This window comes from Schistocerca gregaria, chromosome 2, assembly GCF_023897955.1.
Source record: "Schistocerca gregaria isolate iqSchGreg1 chromosome 2, iqSchGreg1.2, whole genome shotgun sequence".
In the NCBI taxonomy this organism is placed as follows: domain Eukaryota; kingdom Metazoa; phylum Arthropoda; class Insecta; order Orthoptera; family Acrididae; genus Schistocerca; species Schistocerca gregaria.
The window spans coordinates 269,943,433-269,964,301 of record NC_064921.1 but is presented as its reverse complement, the minus strand read 5'-3'; the positions used below and the strand labels follow the sequence as shown (position 1 = coordinate 269,964,301).

The 20,869-nt window shown below is 38.6% G+C and overlaps 1 protein-coding gene across 2 annotated transcripts in view; it reads left to right on the top strand.

Annotated features, from left to right (window-relative positions):
- The first annotated feature begins 12,527 nt into the window (after nucleotides 1-12,527).
- Nucleotides 12,528-20,869, top strand: part of LOC126336861 (PCI domain-containing protein 2) — a 75,837-nt gene continuing 67,495 nt past the window's right edge. The window contains exon 1 of one of the 2 annotated variants that reach the window (XM_050000957.1): nucleotides 12,528-13,326. In XM_050000957.1, coding sequence (XP_049856914.1) covers nucleotides 13,291-13,326 — 36 coding nt within the window. In that variant the 5' untranslated portion in view covers nucleotides 12,528-13,290. The remainder of the gene's footprint in view (nucleotides 13,327-20,869) is intronic. The other variant, XM_050000956.1, reaches the window with a different exon arrangement.

The following is a 20,869-nucleotide window of genomic DNA, read 5'->3' as shown; positions in this document are numbered from 1 at the left end:
TGATATTTTAACATAAATTTTCTCTCAAAAGACAGTAAGCATTTAATCTTCAATAATTTTATGAAAAACTACAACCTTAACCTGGCAGTCAAATTTCCATGTAAGGTAACAAACCATAGTATTATTTACTTGGACCAAGTAGCTAGAAACATCATTTGCACAGAATCCTCTGTAAATTTAGAATTCTCAGACCACAAAGCATTAATTATACAGGTTAAGTTGTCAATGAAGAAGCCTCAACCCAAAAAAATTGTTGTACAGAGGAGAAAGTTTAATAAAAACAATATGCACACTTCTGTCTCGATATGGAGGAAAAAATCTGGCAAAACGATTATGGTGCTTAAACCATAGACAGCAAATATATGGCATTCTTAATATATTTCCTGCTATTGCCCTTACTGTCACTTCCCCTTACAAACAAACAGTATAAACACCCTCCAAGTGGATCACCTCAGGAATCATCAGATTAGCAAAACTGAACTAGGCAATAGTGAAGAATTTAAGTACTAGTTCACTTCATATAAAAAGATATTGAGGAATATCGTTGGTGCAGCCAAAAAGCTACAAAATGGTAATCTCCTCAATCAATCGTCAAATAAAAGCAAATATATGTGGCAAATCATTAATATGAACATCTGTAGAGGAAAACAACAACCAAGTGGTATAGATCTAAAAGTAAATGGAAAATCATTCCTCAGTAAAAAAACAAACAGCATGTAAATTCAACTACTACTTCAATAAATAGTTGGAAACCTAACCGATCACTTCAAGAATAAACGTCTCCCAGAATTGGAACCAAATTTATGCCCTGATACACTATTCTTAATGCCAATGTCAAAAACAGAGATAGAAAATATAATTCATGGCAAAATAGAGAAAAAGTCATCTGCTGGACAAGACCAGATCCCATGCTTTCTCATTCATAATTACAGTAACCTTATCAGTGAACAATCAGCTCACAAAATAATCTCTTCATTTCTGAGTTACACATTTCCTAATAATCTCAAAAATCATACCTGTTCGTAAGAAGAGAGGTACAGAAGATCTTAGCAACTATCGACCTATTGCAGTGGTCTCAATATTTAGTATATATAATGAGCATCAGACTTAACCCACTTCTAAACAAAGCAAAAATCTTGTTACTTGCTTGGTTTGGCCTCCAAGGAAAGAAAACTACTGCTGATGCAATACATGTGTAACTAGATCTTACTCTGGAGCTCCTTGACAAAAAACTTCCAGCCGTAGGTAATATTATAGAACACATAAAGGACTTCAACATGGTGAACCATAGCATACTGCTGCAAAAGATGTACTCCTGTGGAATAAGAGGAACTGACCATGACAGGTTTAAAGTTGTCTAAAAGATCAACAGAAGCATGTTGAATTAAACGAACAGCCAGGGACAGCCAGCAGTGTACATTCTTCCACATAAACCCCAAAACAAGGTGTTCCCCAAGGCTCAGTGTTAGATTCCTTGTTGTTTTTACTTTACATAAATGACCTTCCACATAGCCTATCAGACACCAAAATCCTTCAGTTCGCTAATAACTCCACTGTTCTCATATCTGCTACAGAAGAAACTCTCCAGTCTACTCTAAATGAAACCAAAGATCAATTGAACTTCTATCTTAAAGATAACAGGCTCCTTCTTAATGCAAAAAATACACTTAGACTAACTTTTCACATTGCTTGAGTTAGAAACCCCTGGTACCAAGCACATTACTGGACAATATTAATGCTCAATTGGCAACAAAACTAAATTCTTGTGGATTTCCATACCTGACTTCATTACTTGAGAAGATCACATTGATTTAACTACCACAAAATTCAGTAAAGTGTGTTTTATGATCAGGTCAATACGGAATGTTATAAGCATGCGCACACTCATAACATTGTATTAAGCTCTGTTCCACTCAATATTTAGTTATAATTTTTTTGGGGGGAGGGTCAAAATTTTCAGTCTTCGAAATTATTTAAACTTAAAAAAAAGTAGTCTGAACAATTTCATATAAACAGCAAAGAGAAACATCTACTGCTTTAAAAACTTGAATATGTTACCCCTTCCAACCAATACATAGTAGAAATATTTGACTAAGAAGAGCATTTACAAACGTGACAGAAATATGGATTGCCACCACCAAGACACAAGATCATGAAAGCCTTTTTAAGACTAATTCTCGCTCAACAAACTAGTGCATTAATGGTATTAAATGTATGGGAACAAAATTATACAATAACTTTTGAGCATCAATAAGAGAATCTGAGGATGGAAATAAATTTAAAATGAATGTAGAATCTCCTTTAATGAAATGCTTTCTTTACACCATCCAGGAATTTTTGGTGTCTGAGCTGTCCTAATAAACAAAAGTGTATCAAAACAGTCATTACTTGAGCCATATTCATCCACATCTTACGCTATTTGTAGAAAAAGGAAATTAATTAAAAAAATATCTCTGTTTGAGTATAGAAGTCACCTTGTCCACTCACACTGCACATAACAAATAAGATAATACACCATATGAAGTTGTTGCTATTAGCACCTGTGCTATACAGGTGAAAATAACACTGTCCATATTAAATATTCCTGCCTGATGTTTATAAAGCGCCTTTTGTAAAAATTATCTGAAAATACGGTGTTTTATTCATTTTGTATATGTTGTAATGTGTTTTTTGTATTGTCTAATCCCATGTAACACGTATTTTTGTATTGACTTATCCCATATCGTTTGTATTAACCTGATCTGTGGGACGAATAATAAATAAATAAATAAAAATAAATAAATAAATATTCGATAAATGTCAAGCCCAAGCATTTGAAATGGCTTCAATGGGTCTGATAACCTCTGCAAAATGCCATGCTGCTAAACAGAGCATATCATTTTCTACAGAAATGCTAATTGACACAGGTATCTTTGGAATAGTATTTGAGATTGCTTGATAAGTCGCTCATATATGGTTCGACTGAAGAGAACAATCAGTGCTGGGTGATAAACTAGCTCCCTGTGGTGATGTCTGGGATGAGGCACGTGCGAGGTTTCGATGCCTGTGGGAACCTAAACGTTAGAGTGCCTTGAAATACATCAGTTACTATATTTCCCTTTTATGTGGCTATACTGTTTCGACAAGTCTGTTTTTAACGCAAACCAACATTTACTCTTGTTTTACTGAGACAATGTAAAAGTCTCCATCAAAAATTTTAAACAGTTCTACTCTTTATTGAACACAACTAAATATATTCATTATCTTATGAGTATTGTACCAAAAGATACAGTTATTTAGATTGTGTAAAGGCTGATTTACACTATGCATCAATGGAACATAATGTAACCTCAGGCAATGACACCTCAAGATAATGGAATTCTCACATTAGATGGAAAGAGAACACTTATGTCACTTCAGTCAGCCCAGTACCGATGGAGAAAAAAATGGCTCTGAGCGCTATGGGACTTAACATCTGAGGTCATCAGTCCCCTAGAACTTAGAACTACTTAAATATAACTAACCTAAGAACATCACACACAACCTTGCCCGTGGCAGGATTCGAACCTGCGACTGTAGCGGTCGCGTGGTTCCAAACTGAAGCGCCTAGAATGGTTCGGCCACTTCGGCCAGCACCGAATGGTGAAGGTAAAGCTATAAGATACCGTTGTGATATAAACATCTGGAATATAGGCTAGTATCAGAATTAAGAAACTACCAATAGTAAAGTCAAAGTTTAATACTGACCAGAGCAAACTTCATAATGGATGCTCTAGATAACGTTTGTATGGTAAACCGCTGAGAAGTGAAACAAGAGGAATGTATCGTCAAAATATTTCAAAATATCGACAAAATATATGTATATATAAACACAACAAACAATATTTATAAGATAATACACATAGCCTGTTCACCCAGTACATTGTATTTACAATTTCCAAGTAATAAATAACTTCAAAGGCAACACTTACTCTTCTCTTTCAATAGACTCGACTGTTCACTGCTAAAAAGTGTTGTTTTTTGTAGTCTTTTTTATATACAATGCAGACTATTTTGTCTGTCCAGTTTTTTATTAAATCTAAATAATTTTTCACTTTCAGATACCTGCCCTCTCTTGCAGAACAACAGTGATTCTAAATTCAAGGGATGGGAACCAGCCACCATGGTTTAATAGCAATGTTGGAAGACTGATAACTAAAAAAGAGAGCTGCATCGTAGATTCAAGACAAGTCCAAACCTACCTGACAGGCGACAGACAAATAAAAGCTGGCTAGAGCGAAAATGAGTGTAAGGAAAGCAATCAGAGAAGCATGTAATAGCTTTGAAAGTAAAATTTTGTCAACCGCTCTGACTAAAAACCTTAGGCGGTTGTGGTCTTACATAAAATCAGTAAGTGGTTCGAAATCAACTATTCATTCACTCAGTGATCAGACAGGAATCGAAATAGAAGATAACAGAGAGAAGGCTGATTACTGAAATTGTTTCACTGCAGAAGATCGTAATACAGTCCTCCTTTCAATCATCTCTCGAATGTCGAAATGGCTTGTATTCAGATAACTGCTTATAGGACAGAAAATCAACTTAAGTCTCTTGGTAGGGGGAGAGGAATCAGGACCAGGGAAGGTACCTGTAAAATTTCACAAAGATCATGTCAGCAAAATTTGATCCCAGTCTAGTAACAGTTTATTGCAGATTTCTGATGCAAAAAAAGGGTACCTAGAGACTGGAAAAAGTGCAGGTCACTCACATTTACGAGAAGAGTCATAGGTGAGACACCCATAGTTATAGGTCAATATTGTCGTAGAGTCACGGAACATGTTAGTGCTCAAGAAAGATGATGTTGATGTAGAAAGTAAATCTCCTCTGTAAAAATCAACATAGATTCTGCAAACAGAAATCTTGCAGAACTGTGATCACTCTGTTCCTAAGTGAATTCCATAGTGCTGTAGACAACGGCGCTGAGGTTGATGCCATGTTTCTTGTCTTCAGGAAGGTATTTGACACCATCCCACAATGCCTTTTAGTGGGAAAAATGCGAGCTTTCTGAGTTTGGGGACCAGATTTATGACTGGCTTCAGGACTTCCTTGCAGACAGAACTTAACACGTTGCGTTTAACAGAACAAAAATGACGGATGTAAAGGTAATTTCCGGAATACCTGATGGAAGTGTGATAGGACCGTCACTGTTTACAATATATACGTAAATAATCTAGTAGAAAACTTTGGAATCTCTTTAAGACTGTTTACAGATGATGTGGTTGACTGTAAGAAAATAGCAAAGACAGAAGACAGTATCAATTCGCAGAATGACCTACAGAGGAATAATGAATGGTACAGGCTCTAGCAGTTGACCCTGAACATACATAAAAGTAACATATTATGCACACATAAGATAAGAAATCCGACGCTTTCCAACTGCACAATTGATGAAATGTTACTGGAAACATTAGGTCCTGTATGCTCTAATATGTCTAGGAGCAACTAGCCAGTGTGAACTTAAGAGGAATCACCACATAAAACAAATGGTAGGAAAAGCAGATGTCAGACTGAGATTCATAGGAAGAATTTTAAGGAAATGTAACTTATCCAAGAAGGAAGCGACTTACAAGTATCTTGTTCTACATATTCTTGATTTTTGTTCATCTATTTGGGACCATTACCAGAGATAGAGATGATCTGATGGAGATTGAAAAATCTGATCACAGAATCGTTTAGTCAGTGTGAGAGCTTTACAGAGGCCAGTTATATTAGATTAGATTCAGTTTTCTATCTATAGAGCGAAAAATGAGAGACTCATGGCTATGGGACATGTCAGAAAGTATAACATAAAAAAACATTGAACATTTGAATATAATACTCATTTCCCTGATCATTTGTCAAGAGAGTGTCAATATATGTTAATTACAATTGCAATAAATAGAACTACTAATATTTAAGAATTAGTACATTATCAGAATGAAACACAGTTATGCACTGTTAATAAATTTATCATACACAAAGTACCTAATCTTGACTAAATGCTGTTAAAACTGAAATCTAACAGTTATTTCTACTTAAGCTGGTGTAAAAGCCCCTGTTCAGATATTTGTCTATAGAGTAGGAGTTGCCTACCATAAAATCTTTCTAACTTTTTTAAACTGTGCTTTACCTTAAATCAATTTTTTTTAATGGTTGCTGGTAGTTTATTGAAGTCATGTGTTCCTCAGTGTTGAACCCCTTTTCAGAGCAAGGTAAGTGATTTTAGGCCTTTGTGTAGATTGTTCTTGTTCATAGTATTGGTACTATGTGTTTGAGTTTTTGGTTGGAGACAGAGACATATTATTTCCAACAAATTTCATTAAGGAATAAGTACTTTGAGAAGCAGTGGTTAGAATACCCAGTTCCTTGAACAGGTTTCTACAAGGTGTTCTTGAATTTACACCACAAATGACTTATTACATCGTCTTGCACTCTAAAAATTTTTCTCAGTTTACCCCCAAATTTTGATCCCATATGACATTATAGAATGAAAGTAAGCTAAGTATGCAAGTTTTTTTATATCTCTTACATCTGACGTCATTTGCATTCCATATGCAGACTTGTTTAGGCGCTTCAGCAGTTCTGTGTTATGCCTTTCCCAACTGGATTTATTATTGAGCTGTAATCCCAGAAATTTAACACTGTTGTCCTCTTCTATCTGCATGTGTTCATATGTATTTTCGTGCTGGAAGGAAATCTCTTACATGTTCTAATGTCCATATAGTTTTCAAAGTTTAATGACAATGAATTAGCTATAAACGATTTGTTAATATCATCGAAAATTTGATTAGCAGCAATTTCTAAATCTGTACTTGACTTGCTATTTATTGCAATGTTTGTATCATATGGAAACAAAACAAACTTAACTTTGGGAAGTAACAGACAAGACGTGATTAATTTACACAGAAAAAGCAATAAATCCAAGATGGAACCTTGAGGAACACCACATTCCCCATCAGATGACGACTGATTGCTTATTCCACAGACGTTTTGCAACCACACCCTTTGTTTTCTTTTAATTAGATAGACTTGAACCATTTTGCAGTACTGCCAGTGACACCATAATAGTCTAATTTACTTAAGAGAATGCTGCGATTCATGCAGTCAAAGGCTCTTGGCAGATCATAGAAAATGCCAGTAGCCTCTAATTTGTTTTCTTTTGAATTAAGTACATTATGACTATGTGTAAATAGCCTTCACTATACTAGAGCCCTTATGGGGCCTAAATAGTAACTAGGGCAATATATTATTTGCAGTCAGGTGCTTAAGAAGACCTGAACACAACCTTTTGAAATGTTCTTGAAAAACAGGCAAAAGTGAAAACTATCGATAGTCTTCTGGTATCTCTTTATCGCTCTTCTTGTAAAGAGGCTTAACTTCAGTGTATTTTAGCCTGTCTGGAAATGTTTCACTGATAAGAGATTATAACACAGATAACTTCTCATAGAAATTAACTCACATGAATAGTGTTTGAACAGATTGAGCAGACGCTAAAAAAGAGGCATTGTGCTTCATGGAAAGGTTTACTATTGAATTTTCGAGAGAGCACTTTCCAGGAAGAGTCAGAAAATGTTTTACTTCCTCCCACATACATCTTGCAGAATGACAACAATGAGAAAATGAGAGAAATTAGAACTAATCAGAGGCTTGTTGACAATCACTCTTCTCACACATCAGTCATTAGTGGAACAGGGAAGGTGAGATCAGTTAGTACCCTCCGCCACATACCATTAGGTGGCTTGTGAAGCATTGATCTTGATGTAGAAATAATATCCAGCTCATCATGGAACATTCAGAATATCTCACAAAAGCAGAATAAAACAATGAAATAAAGACTAAGAAGAATAGAGCGAATCTGCCACTATCGTATTTTATTTATTTATTGTCACGTTTGGTCAGAAGGCCATACAGCATCTCTCAGCGCTTTGTTATTTTACAGAGTAAGGTTGTAGTTATCAAAAATTTGTATAGTTCATTTTAAAACTAAGGTATTGTTTTGATGAAAGAGAGTTCTTATAGTCGTTAGTGAAGGTTGATGTCATTTGATAACTTATTGTATGAAATCGATTTGTTTGTTTACATACAGTTTACATTTTAAAAATTGTTATTGATATCTACTACCGAGATTCCATCACATTCACAGTAAGTGTTACTTGAATGTGTATTTGCTAAAGTTGCCTAGGGAATTATTCATGATTAAATCTTATGCGAATTATGGAACAAGTAATTTGTCATCCTCCCTAATTGTGTGGAACCACAGCTTCGAGGGAATGTTCATCTGTATTTGACCATATTATTTCCCATTGATGTGTATTTGTAACTGATATTCTTTTTCCCACTGATGTCTTATTCGAGCATGTAGTGTAGTCTTCAGGTATGATGACGGCAGTAGTCAGATTTAAGATTGTCATTTTGAGCAGTGTTTTCTGCAAAGTCATAAACCATTTCATTATATTTAATGTTAGCATGTCCTTTATCTTCTTTCTGAGATATTCGTTTTGTTGGTAGCTTTCAGGATGTCCATTGCCAGTGGATTAGTTTCCTTGATAGCTATTTAAAAAAACATAGAAATATTCAGAATATAATTGTATGCACAGATTAGTTTGTGAGATGAACGTAAAATGACACGTTCCACATTATTAAGATCTAGTATGCAAAATGATTCATGGAACATATAACTAACTAACTAACTATGCAATGCCACTATGCAAAAGCCGTTAACTGCATGATAAGCGAAGCTGGGATAATCTCAAAAACTCATATAATCCAAACTATTGAACTTAAAGACCTCATTTCCTTTTCAAAGAAAGGCAAAAAAATTAATTATTTGGCGTTAATGGATGAAACCTGCGATTATGTTTTACACATTAAAATATTAAGTGAATATTGACTTAGCGGTTTTATGATCCAATTTATTCAGTTAGCAGGTTATGAAAATGTATCGAGCGAATTACGAAACAAACAATCGGTTGCAAAACTCGCTATTCGGTGATATGTTATCAATGACAGAAGGATGGAATTTAATTATTGGAAATATAAACAGTACATGTTTAATTTCAAAGAGAAGTGTGAAAATTCTACAAAATAGGCATATAAAAACACGAAGGTGACATTATTTTAGGTGTGCAGAACTGAATGTGTTGTGTCATTTAAAATTAAGGGTGATACCATTCACAGAAAAACAGTCAATGGTACTTTTAAGAGTTTTGTTTATCATTTCTTCTTTTTCGTACTAATGCTTAGTTGATGACAATAGTAGTGCCATCTGTAAAAATAACCAATTCTGCTTGAGGTATACTGGATGGAAGATCATTTACATTTATGAGGAACAGTAGTTGACCTAAAATTGAACCTTGGGGAACTCCATACGTGATTTCCCCCTGTCAGAATTATCTCCCTGGAAAATATTGGTTGAATTACTAAGTGTAACTTCCTGCATTCTTTTGGTTCAATGATACATTATCCAATGGTTGACTATACCATCAATCTCATAAAATTTATCTAGGAAATACTATGATTCACACAGTCAGATACCTTAGAGGAGTCATAGAAAATGTCTGGCACAATTTTACTATTTAGTGCTTGTAAAATCTCGTGTCTAAACTCCGCAAGAGAGGCGCTCTGCATCGCGGTGTAGCTTACTGTTCAGGTTTTGAGAGGATGCGTTTCCGGATGGGGTATCGAATATGTTGCTTCCCCCTACTTATACCTCCCAAGGAAATCACGAATATAAAATTAGAGAGATCCGAGCACTCATGGAGGATTTCTGGCAGTCGTTCTTCCCACGAACCATACACGACTGGAGCAGGAAAGAGAGGTACTGACAGTGGCATGAAACGTACCCTCCGCCACACACCGTTGGGTGGCTTGTGGAGTATAAATGTAGATGTAGTAGATGTAGATGTAAATGGCACTCTCAGTAGAGCAACCCTTCTGATATCCGAAATGTGTATGCTTAGGATACTATTGTTGCTAAGGTGAGATAGTATTCTAGAGTACGTCACCATCTCAAAAATGTTCGAGATTGACGTCAACAGTGGTTGGTAGGTATTGACATATCTCTTGCCACCTTCCTTAAAGACGGATTTAACAACGTAAAATTTTAGTCTCTCTGGAAAAATGCTTTGTGTTAGGGAAGCATGACGTATTTCGGATAAGATTGGGCTTCTTACATGGGAAGAAATCTTTAGTACTCTACTGGAAACACTATTAAAACCAGATGAGCTTTTATTTTTGAAAGAATGTATGATTTTCTTAATTTCAGAAGCAGAAGTTTTTGATAAATTCATATGATCAAATTTTATGAAAGAATATTGCTGTGAGTTTGCTCTTGAAGTATTTGTACCTATTCTTCATGGATTTGCAGCCGGATCATATCGTCGTCCAAACACAATATTTCGGCGGACCAGCTGGCCGCCACCTTCAGGTGAGGACACCACATATCAAGTTCGTCCGACTTTATTCGACGATTAAAATGTTTGTACTGTGGTCGTTCTGACTTGCTCGTTAGCTTTGATGTTATTTCTTTCTTTGCTCAGGTTCCTCTTGAAGAGACCTTGTTACTTATCAGTGATATATTAGATAAAGAAACTACCAAGTTATTTCGTCATGTGTTGACTTCAACGTATTTTCTTTTTAATGATGTATATTTTGAGCAAACTGACGGGGTAGCCATGGGGAGTCTACTCTCCCCCATGGTAGCCAACCTTTTTATGGAAGACTTTGAAGACATGGCGCTCAGAACTTCGTTTCTTAAACCAAAGTGTTTTTTGAGATACGCTGATGACGTTTTTATGGTTTGGCCACATGGAATTGATGCTTTGAATCACTTCTTAGATCATTTTAATTTACTATGGAAATTGAAAGTCATGGTAAACTTCCATTTCTTGATGTTTTAGTGCAAAGAAAGGATTATGGGACTTTGGGACATAGTGTGTATCGGAAACCCACTCATACTGACCACTATCTTCATGCGACCAGCTGTCATCTACCACACCAACGTAATGGAGTTTTGCGAACTCTGGTCAAAAGAGCTTACGCAATTTTTAACGATGAACATTTGAAAGAAGAACTTGATCATTTGAAGATTGTTTTTAAACAGAATGGATATACGGAACAACAATATGCCGTGCTCTTCAGTTTGGTCCATCACGTGAGCCCATAGAGGATACTTTTGAAGCTGTTGCTTATTTACCCTTTGCAGGAGGTTTATCATTCAAAATTTCAAGAATTTCAAGAAAATGTAATATTAAAAGTGTTTTTACTCCGATGGCCAAGACTAGGGCCCTTTTTGGCTCAGTGAAAGATAATTATCCTCCCCCATGTCCCCACTTGTATATAATTTGCAAATAGCTCAGTCAACCTATCCTTCCCTCTCCTATTCAGGTGTAGGTCATGTCTAGTATATTCCGACCTCCCAATTACAGCAGCTAGCATTGCACTCGTATGAGATTTCATTTCAGCTAGCAGGAGCCTGTTCAACCTGGTGTTCACCTAAACCACAGCAGCGTTCACCCAAGGCTGGGCATGGCGCTGCAGGACCTCCACAAAGCTCACATTTTTCTGTGGAGTTGCTACTCGTATTTCATCCATGTCACCCCTCTAATGCTGTAATAACTGTTCATAGCCAGCTGTTCCCCATCCACCAACTACAATAACCTGACCCTCTTTTTCAAAAACCTTTGCACAAATTCTCTATGTCCTCTACCATCTGGCTAAGGGTAGTACTTGACTACATAATACTTGTGACATGCTACTGTGTATCTAATTTGCCTGTACCGTCTGTCCTAGACACTTCCCATGACTACTATCTAGCTGGAAGACTCTTTCCTTCCTATTATCTTTTGGTACCAACCTATACTGCGTTTCTTTGCTAGAAGTATGTTGCAGCCTACTGTGACCTATAGCTGGATAAGGAAGGCTGTTCCCTCCTACTTTAGGTAACAATTCAAAGTTATTCGATACTGTTAGCGCAAATTTATAAGAAGTTGAAGAGCTGTTCTCCTTTCGCCAATTGATTGTTACCTTTATCTATTTCCCAAGATCTTTTTCCCTCTTCAACCCATCTATTTCAAATTCCGAGTGATCTAATTCAGCTGAAGGGTACAAATTTTTGTGTCCTGCTCAGCGATTGTCTTGTCTTTTTTTTTTTTTTTTTTTTTTTTTTTTTGCAAAGGCTATAGTTTTATGGGAGATCTTGGTTGAATTCCCCATTCAGTTCCCCACTACAGTCAGACCGGGGAAATACCGATTCACAGTCGATACGTACCACTCCCTCTTTGACTATCCTACAGCAACATTAACATTTATCATGCATTGCAGTACAAATTACACTTTTAAAATTAGAATTAAGTCCCTTAATACACTTTATATTGCACGTTACTTGTGAGCAGCAAAAATTATGATTGTAGGTTATGATGTAACATAAAAAGTTATTTATTTCGTCTTACAGCAAGAACATATCTTTGAGTAAACCTCTGCAATCCATCGAAATCAAAATGTTTTTAATTGGGATGTTCTGGACGCAATGTAAAGCTGCGAGTACAGCTATAGCTTCTACTGAGAAACTAGAAGTTTCACTGGGAAGCGAAATCAACCTGCGCTTGGGAATAGGAACGCACAAACCTCTCTGCCATTATCTGCTAATATAGCATGAGTAAGCAAGTGAGATAGGTTAACTTCCGATCTTAGCAGACGACTACATCGTTCCTCCCACCAATGTCTACTTCTTCTCGACGAACTTTGACACTTGCGTTCCACTCCGTCCCGTTCTGTTGACCTGGGTGAACGCCGCTCTTTGATCCCTATGTCTAATGCCGTCATTTGAAATACACCGTAGAAATGTTTGACGCTCTCTTCGGAACATTCTCGTTCTGTGAAACGTGAATCAACTTTACATCAAGAAATATTTCGAATTCATCTTCTTCTTTCCTTTGTCATTGTTATGCAGTATATTTTTTAGAGCATTGTTTTTTGACTTAGAATGTAAATTTTCCGTTCCGTCATGGCTGTATTCTATCTCTTTGGTCATGCCAATGACTAGCTGACTTTACCGTGAGCCATGCAAACTTGCTTGCACGACCGGTAGTGCGTTACACCTGTGCAAGTTTTCAATGTCTATGGAAGCCGAACTTCAGATGTTTATTGTTTACTACTAGTTGCAGTATCTGTGAAAACCACGGTGCTGGGTGGTGTGTTTGAAATGTTATTTTGCAGTCTGTTGTTTAAACTTGTTATGTAAACATTGCAGAAATATAGTATTTTTAGGGATAACCGTGGGTTATCCAATTAAGGATGGCACATCTGAGCCTCAACCAGTACTTGCAAAGGGTGAGTGAAAATAATTTTGACATCGATGTCTCACATGCGTGAGTGAATGGTGTTTTCGCTTAGTTTTAAAATAATAGTAAGCTTATCTTTCACCTCCGCATCCATTTTAATTTTGTTTGACTTTTTTTATAGATTATGCTTCTTATAGAAACCAATCCACATTATGTTAGCAAATATAGACTTGCATAGATGTTATAATATCAATAATGCAATATTGTCACGGGCATTTAGCTGTCGTGGAAACATTAGGTGATCCTGAAAGGCAGTCGGTTACCACATTCAGTATTTGACACTCATATTTGTTGGCTTCATCAGCACTAAAGCGAATTATCACAATTGATCGTAACGTAGACATCCAGGTACGCTGCAAATTAATATCAGCAACGAGGGTCATTGGAGAGGGGGTACAGTAGCACCTTCCAGCCAAACAATATATCTATTGTTCATCCAGCTGAGCTGTCCATGTAAACTCAAAGCATGGAAGAAATCTTCAGTTCAGACTTTCTCTCTCCAGCCAATGTTTATAGCTGTTTTCAGTATTTGTGTATTTTATAGCCCTTGGCGTGAATTCAGTGATGTATTTTTAAGTAAGTCGCCGAAATGTTTGACTGAAAAAGATGTTTTCCCAGCCAGCTTTAGTTACTAAGTTTGTAGGTGCAGAATTTCAGTGTTCTAACTGTTACAATATGTAGGGCTGACAGAAAAACTATTGCTGATAGCCGTCTCTGATTAACGTTAAACGTATTCTTTGTGATTTGTATGTTCATGCGTTTTTTGTTGTAAGTAATGTTGCTGGGACTGTTAAGATGGAAGTTGCATATCTTATACACTTTGAGCAGTGAGGTAAGGTACTTGACTTGTAGTTTGGCTTTCTGTAAGTTGAAAGTTTCAGTGTTAAGTCCCAAGATGGATCTATGTGCCCCCCCCCCCCTTTCTGCTGTCCCTCCTACCATAACTCCATCCTCCTGCAGTAACATGACTTCCAAACCTCGATGTCCTTTGTGTGTGTGAATCATATTGAACTGCACTGTGCATAGATTCCATGCTGAACTACTTTAACATTTATACCTGCCCAATTTTTTTATATATGGAGTTGTTGCAGATTGTATAAATGCAGTTATGAAAATTTGTAGAATTAAAAATGATTCTTGTTATTGAGGAAACAAAATAGAATGGAAACCTCTATTTGTATGTATTTGTCTGGAACTTCTTATTATATCATAGTTGGAATTTTTCAACCTACTGATACCTCCTCTCAGCTTTGACCTATAACACCATTGAAGCGGTGGATGTAAACCACTTACTGAAATCTGAAATGTGTAAATTACACACTGTAAGAAGAATTGGAGTTATTCTGATAATATAAAATTTGTAGGCTTCGCGAACTCCCAGCCTTTCGTCTTTCAGTCTCGTTTTGACAATGGGCTATGCTGCAGATCAGTTTGTTACCAAAAAACTACATTTAAAAGAGAGTATACTAGTGAAATAAATATTATTATTGTTTTGTCCTATCCCTGTTTGTACCACATCATGTCAAATGCCACATAACCATTATGCCATAGTCAACACCTGGTATCAATAGATCAAATATCCATACATTTGATATACAGGGACTCTATACTGTGGTGTAAGACATGAGACTTTTCATAACTAAAGAAGCAACAAAGAACATGAGCAGACCTTCATTACACTTATTACAACTGATGATGGGTAGATTTGTCGACAACTCATGGTCTGGTGGTTACTGTGACTACATGTAAATTGTCGTCCCATTCATTTGGAGATTGGCTGTTCGTGTTGTCCTAATCATTTCGTCTGATCATTACAAAGACATGCAAGTTGCCAAAGTGGCATCAAATAGGAAGGCTTGCACCAAGCAGCCAAACAACCCCAGATGGAGAGTTCCAGCCAGTAGTACCACAAGATCATTTCATTTCATGGATAAATCTATGTACACACATTTGTGTACTGCATATTGGTAAGATTCAAAACCAAACACTAGTCTTTCCAATGGTTAGTAATCCTGTAAATCAAGAATGAGAATATTGCATGCCACTGTGGCTAGTGCATCCACGAGTTTCCTGCCCTACATTATAAATTGTTCTGATAGCCAACAGAATAAAACCTTCCTCCTCTTTCTCTTTAAGGGAACAAGGAAATTGTGGATTTTCACTGCAATTTTCTTTTCTGAGTAGGCCAATCCAGATAGGTGTGTGTGTTGAAATGCCACTTCAAGGATGGGGAGGTTCACCTGCCCCAGATTGAATCCACCCGATGGATTAATGATAAAGATTGGTGTGCTGGTCAGCTTGGATGTGGTTTTTAGACAATTTGCCACATCCTACTGGATGGATACTGTGCTGGCACCCAAGTGCAGCCTCAGTTACACTATTCACAAACATTTAGCATGGGGAAATGGGGTGGCAACATGAAGGACACCCAGCCATCCGTTAAACTAACCATGCCAAATCAGTTAATAACCATGCTAATGCTCTGCCAATGCAGGACAAAGGCACAGGAAAAAGATGATGAGTTTCTTGTCTGAGTACGGGTGGCTTGAACAGCCCTCAGATTGTCTGAAATTGACGGCTAGAATGCATCTCATATGCTTCAGTGCCCCCCACCCCCTCTTAACCATAGAACTTGCCGTTGGTGTGGAGGCTTGCGTGCCTCAGCGATACAGATAGCCGTACTGTAGGTGCAACCACAACGGAGGGATATCTGTTGAGAGGCCAGACAAACGTATGGTTCCTGAAGAGGGGCAGCAGCCTGTTCAGTAGTTGCATAGGCAACAGTCTGGGTAATTGACTGATCTGGCCTTGTAACACTAACCAAAACAGCCTTGCTGTGCTGGTGCTGCGAATGGCTGAAAGCAAGGGGAAACTACAGCCGTAATTTTTTCCGAGGGCATGCAGGTTTACTGTATGGATAAATGATGATGGTGTCCTCTTGGGTAAAATATTCCAGAGGTAAAATAGTCCCCCATTTGGATCTCCGGGCGGGGACTACTCAGGAGGACGTCGTTATCAGGAGAAAGAAAACTGGCTTTCTAAGGACCAGAGTGTGGAATGTCAGATCGCTTAATCGTGCTGGTAGGTTAGAAAATTGAAAAAGGGAAATGGATAGGTTAAAGTTGGATATTGTGGGAATTAGTGAAGTTCGGTGGCAGGAGGAACAAGACTTTTGTTCAGGTTAATACAGGGTTATAAATACAAAATCAAAGAGGGGTAAGTTAAATAATGAATAAAAAAAAATAGGAGTGCGGGTAAGCTACTACAAATAGCATAGTGAACGCATTATTGTGGCCAAGATAGACATGAAGCCCACACCTACCACAGTAGTACAAGTTTGTATGCCAACTAGCTCTGCAGATGATGATGAAATGTATGATGAGATAAAACAAATTATTCAGGTAGTGAAGGGAGATGAAAATTTAATAGTCATGGATGACTGGAATTTGGTAGTAGGAAAAGGGAGAGAAGGAAACATAGTAGGTGAATATGGATTGGGGGAAAGAAATAAAAGAGAAAGCCGCCTGGTGGAATTTTGCACAGACCATAACTTAATCATAGCTAACACTTGGTTCAAGAATCATAAAAGCAGGTTGTATACATGGAAGAATCCCGGGGATACTGAAAGGTATCAGATAGATTGTACGCTCCTGGAAATTGAAATAAGAACACCGTGAATTCATTGTCCCAGGAAGGGGAATCTTTATAGACACATTCCTGGGGTCAGATACATCACATGATCACACTGACAGAACCACAGGCAATAGAATATGCACAATGTCGGCACTGGTACAGTGTATATCCACCTTTTGCAGCAATGCAGGCTGCTATTCTCCCATGGAGACGATCGTAGATATGCTGGATGTAGTCCTGTGGAACGGCTTGCCATGCGATTTCCACCTGGCGCCTCAGTTGGACCAGCGTTCATGCTGGACGTGCAGACCGCGTGAAACGACGCTTCATCCAGTCCCAAACAAGCTCAAAGGGGGACAGATCCGGAGATCTTGCTGGCCAGGGTAGTTGACTTACACCTTCTAGAGCACTTTGGGTGGCACGGGATACATGCGGACGTGCATTGTCCTGTTGGAACAGCAAGTTCCCTTGCCGGTCTAGGAATGGTAGAACGATGGGTTCGATGATGGTTTGGATGTACCATGCACTATTCAGTGTCCCTTCGACGATCACCAGAGGTGTACGGCCAGTGTAGGAGATCGCTCCCCACACCATGATGCCTGGTGTTGGCCCTGTGTGCCTCGGTCGTATGCAGTCCTGATTGTGGCGCTCACCTGCACGGCGCCAAACACGCATACGACCATCATTGGCACCAAGGCAGAAGCGACTCATCGCTGAAGACGACACGTCTCCATTCGTCCCTCCATTCACGCCTGTCGCGACACCACTGGAGGCGGGCTGCACGATGTTGGGGCGTGAGCGGAAGACGGCCTAACGGTGTGCGGGACCGTAGCCTAGCTTCATGTAGACGGTTGCGAATGGTCCTCGCCGATACCCCAGGAGCAACAGTGTCCCTAATTTGCTGGGAAGTGGCGGTGCGGTCCCCTACGGCACTGCGTAGGATCCTACGGTGTTGGCGTGCATCCATGCGGAGCTGCGGTCCGGTCCCAGGTCGACGGGCACGTGCACCTTCCGCCGACCACTGGCGACAACATCGATGTACTGTGGAGACCTCACGCCCCACGTGTTGAGCAATTCGGCGGTACGTCCACCCGGCCTCCCGCATACCCACTATACGCCCTCGCTCAAAGTCCGTCAACTGCACATACGGTTCACGTCCACGCTGTCGCGGCATGCTACCAGTGTTAAAGACTGCGATGGAGCTCCGTATGCCACGGCAAACTGGCTGACACTGACGGCGGCGGTGCACAAATGCTGCGCAGCTAGTGCCATTCGACGGCCAACACCGCGGTTTCTGGTGTGTCCGCTGTGCTGTACGTGTGATCATTGCTTGTACAGCCCTCGCGCAGTGTCCGGAGCAAGTATGGTGGGTCTGACACACCGGTGTCAATGTGTTCTCTTTTCCATTTCCAGGAGTGTATAATGGTAAGACAGAGATTTAGGAACCAGGTTTTAAATTGTAAGACTTTTCCAGGGGCAGATGTGGACTCTGACCATAATCTATTGGTTATGGACTGTAGATTAAAACTGAAGAAACTGCAAAAAGGTGGGAGTTTAAGGAGATGGGACCTGAATAAACTGATAGAACCAGAGGTTGTAGAGAGTTTCAGAGAGAGGATAAGGGAACAATTGACAATAATGGGGGAAAGAAATACAGTAGAAGAAGAACGGGTACCTTTAAGGGATGAAGTAGTGAAGGCAGCAGAGGATCAAGTAGGTAAAAAGACGAGGGCTAGTAGAAATCCTTGGGTGATAGAAGAAATATTGAATTTAATTGATGAAAGGAGAAAATACAAAAATGCAGTAAATGAAGCAGGCAAAAAGGAATACAGACATCTCAAAAATGAGATCAACAGGAAGTGCAAAATGGCTAAGCAGGGATGGCTGGAGGACAAATGTAAGGATGTAGAGGCTTATCTCACTAGGGGTAAGATATATACTGCCTACAGAAAAATTAAAGAGACCTTTGGAGATAAGAGAACCACTTGTATGAACGTCAAGAGCTCAGATGGAAAGCAAGTTCCAAGCAAAGAAGGGAAAGCAGAAAGGTGGAGGGAGTATAGAGAGGGTCTATACAAGGGCGATGTACTTGAGGACAATATTATGGATATGGAAGAGGATGTAGATGAAGATGAAATGGGAGATACGATACTGCGTGAAGAGTTTGACAGAACACTGAAAGACCTGATTCGAAACAAGGCCCCCGGAGTAGATAACATTCCATTGGAACTACTGACGGCCTTGGGAGAGCCAGTCCTGACAAAACTCTACCATCTGGTGAGCAAGATGTATGAAACAGGCGATATACCCTCAGACTTCAAGAAGAATATAATAATTCCAATCCCAAAGATAGCACGTGTTGACAGATGTGAAAATTACCAAACTATCAGTTTAATAAGTCACGGCTGCAAAATACTAATGCGAATTCTTTACAGACGAATGGAAAAACTGGTAGAAGCTGACCTTGGGGAAGATCAGATTGGATTCTGTAGAAATATGGGAACATGTGAGGCAATACTGGCCCTACGACTTGTTTTAGAAGCTAGATTAAGAAAAGGCAAACATACGTTTCTAGCATTTGTAGACTTAGAGAAAGCTTTTGACAAAGTGGAGTGGAATACTCTTTTTTAAATTCTGAAGGTGGCAGGAGTAAAATGCAGGGAGCGAAAGGCTATTTACAATTTGTACAGAAATCAGATGGCAGTTATAAAGAGTCGAGGGGCATGAAAAGGAAGCAGTGGTTGGGAAGGGAGTGAGACACGGTTGTAGCTTCTCCCCAATGTTGTTCAATCTATATATTGAGCAAGCAGTAAAAGAAACAAGAGAAAAATTCGGAATAGGTATTAAAATCCATCGAGAAGAAATAAAAACTTTGAGGTTCGCCAAAGACATTGTAATTGTGTCAGAGACAGCAAAGGACTTGGAAGAGCAGTTGAACGGAATGGACAGTGTCTTCAAGGGAGGATATAAGATGAACATCAACAAAAGCAAAACGAGGATAATGGAATGTAGTCGAATTAAGTCTGGTGATGCTGAGGGAATTAGACTAGGAAATGAGACAATTAAAGTAGTAAAGGAATTTTGCTATCTGGGTAGCAAAATAACTGATGATGGTCAAAGTAGAGAGGATATAAAATGTAGATTGGCCATGGGAAGGAAATCGTTTCTGAAGAAGAGAAATTTGTTAACATCGAGTATAGATTTAAGTGTTAGTAAGTCTTTTCTGAAAGTATTTGTATGGAGTGTAGCCATGTACGGAAATGAAACATAGACTATAACTAGTTCGGACAAGAAGAGAATAGAAGCTTTCTAGATGTGGTGCTACAGAAGAATGCTGAAGATTAGATGGGTAGATCATATAACTAATGATGAAGTATTGAGTAGGATTGGGGAGAAGAGGAGTTTGTGGCACAACTTGACTAGAAGAAGGAATCGGTTGGTAGGGCATGTGTTGAGGCATCACGGGATCACAAATTTAGTATTTGAGGGCAGCGTGGAGGGTAAAAATCATAGAGGGAGACCAAGAGATGAATAAACTAAGCAGATTCAGAAGGATGTGGGCTGCAGTACGTACTGGGAGATGATGAAGCTTGCACCGGATAGAGTAGCGTGGAGAGCTGCATCAAACCAGTCTCAGGACTGAAGACAACAACAACAATGCTTCAGTGCTGTAAGGATATCATGATTTATAATCACAGATACTAGATTTCTTTGGTTGGAGATTTCAAAGACACTATCTAGGCAAATTACAGCATAACTAAGGCTGACTGCCTGTTAAGACACTGTAGTGTAGGCAGGTCTATAATGATGATTGTGAGTTTTAAAGAAGTGGAATGTTTATCTAAAGACATAATTTGGAGTATAATATCTCTAGCACTTCATTAAATTCAAATAGTGTT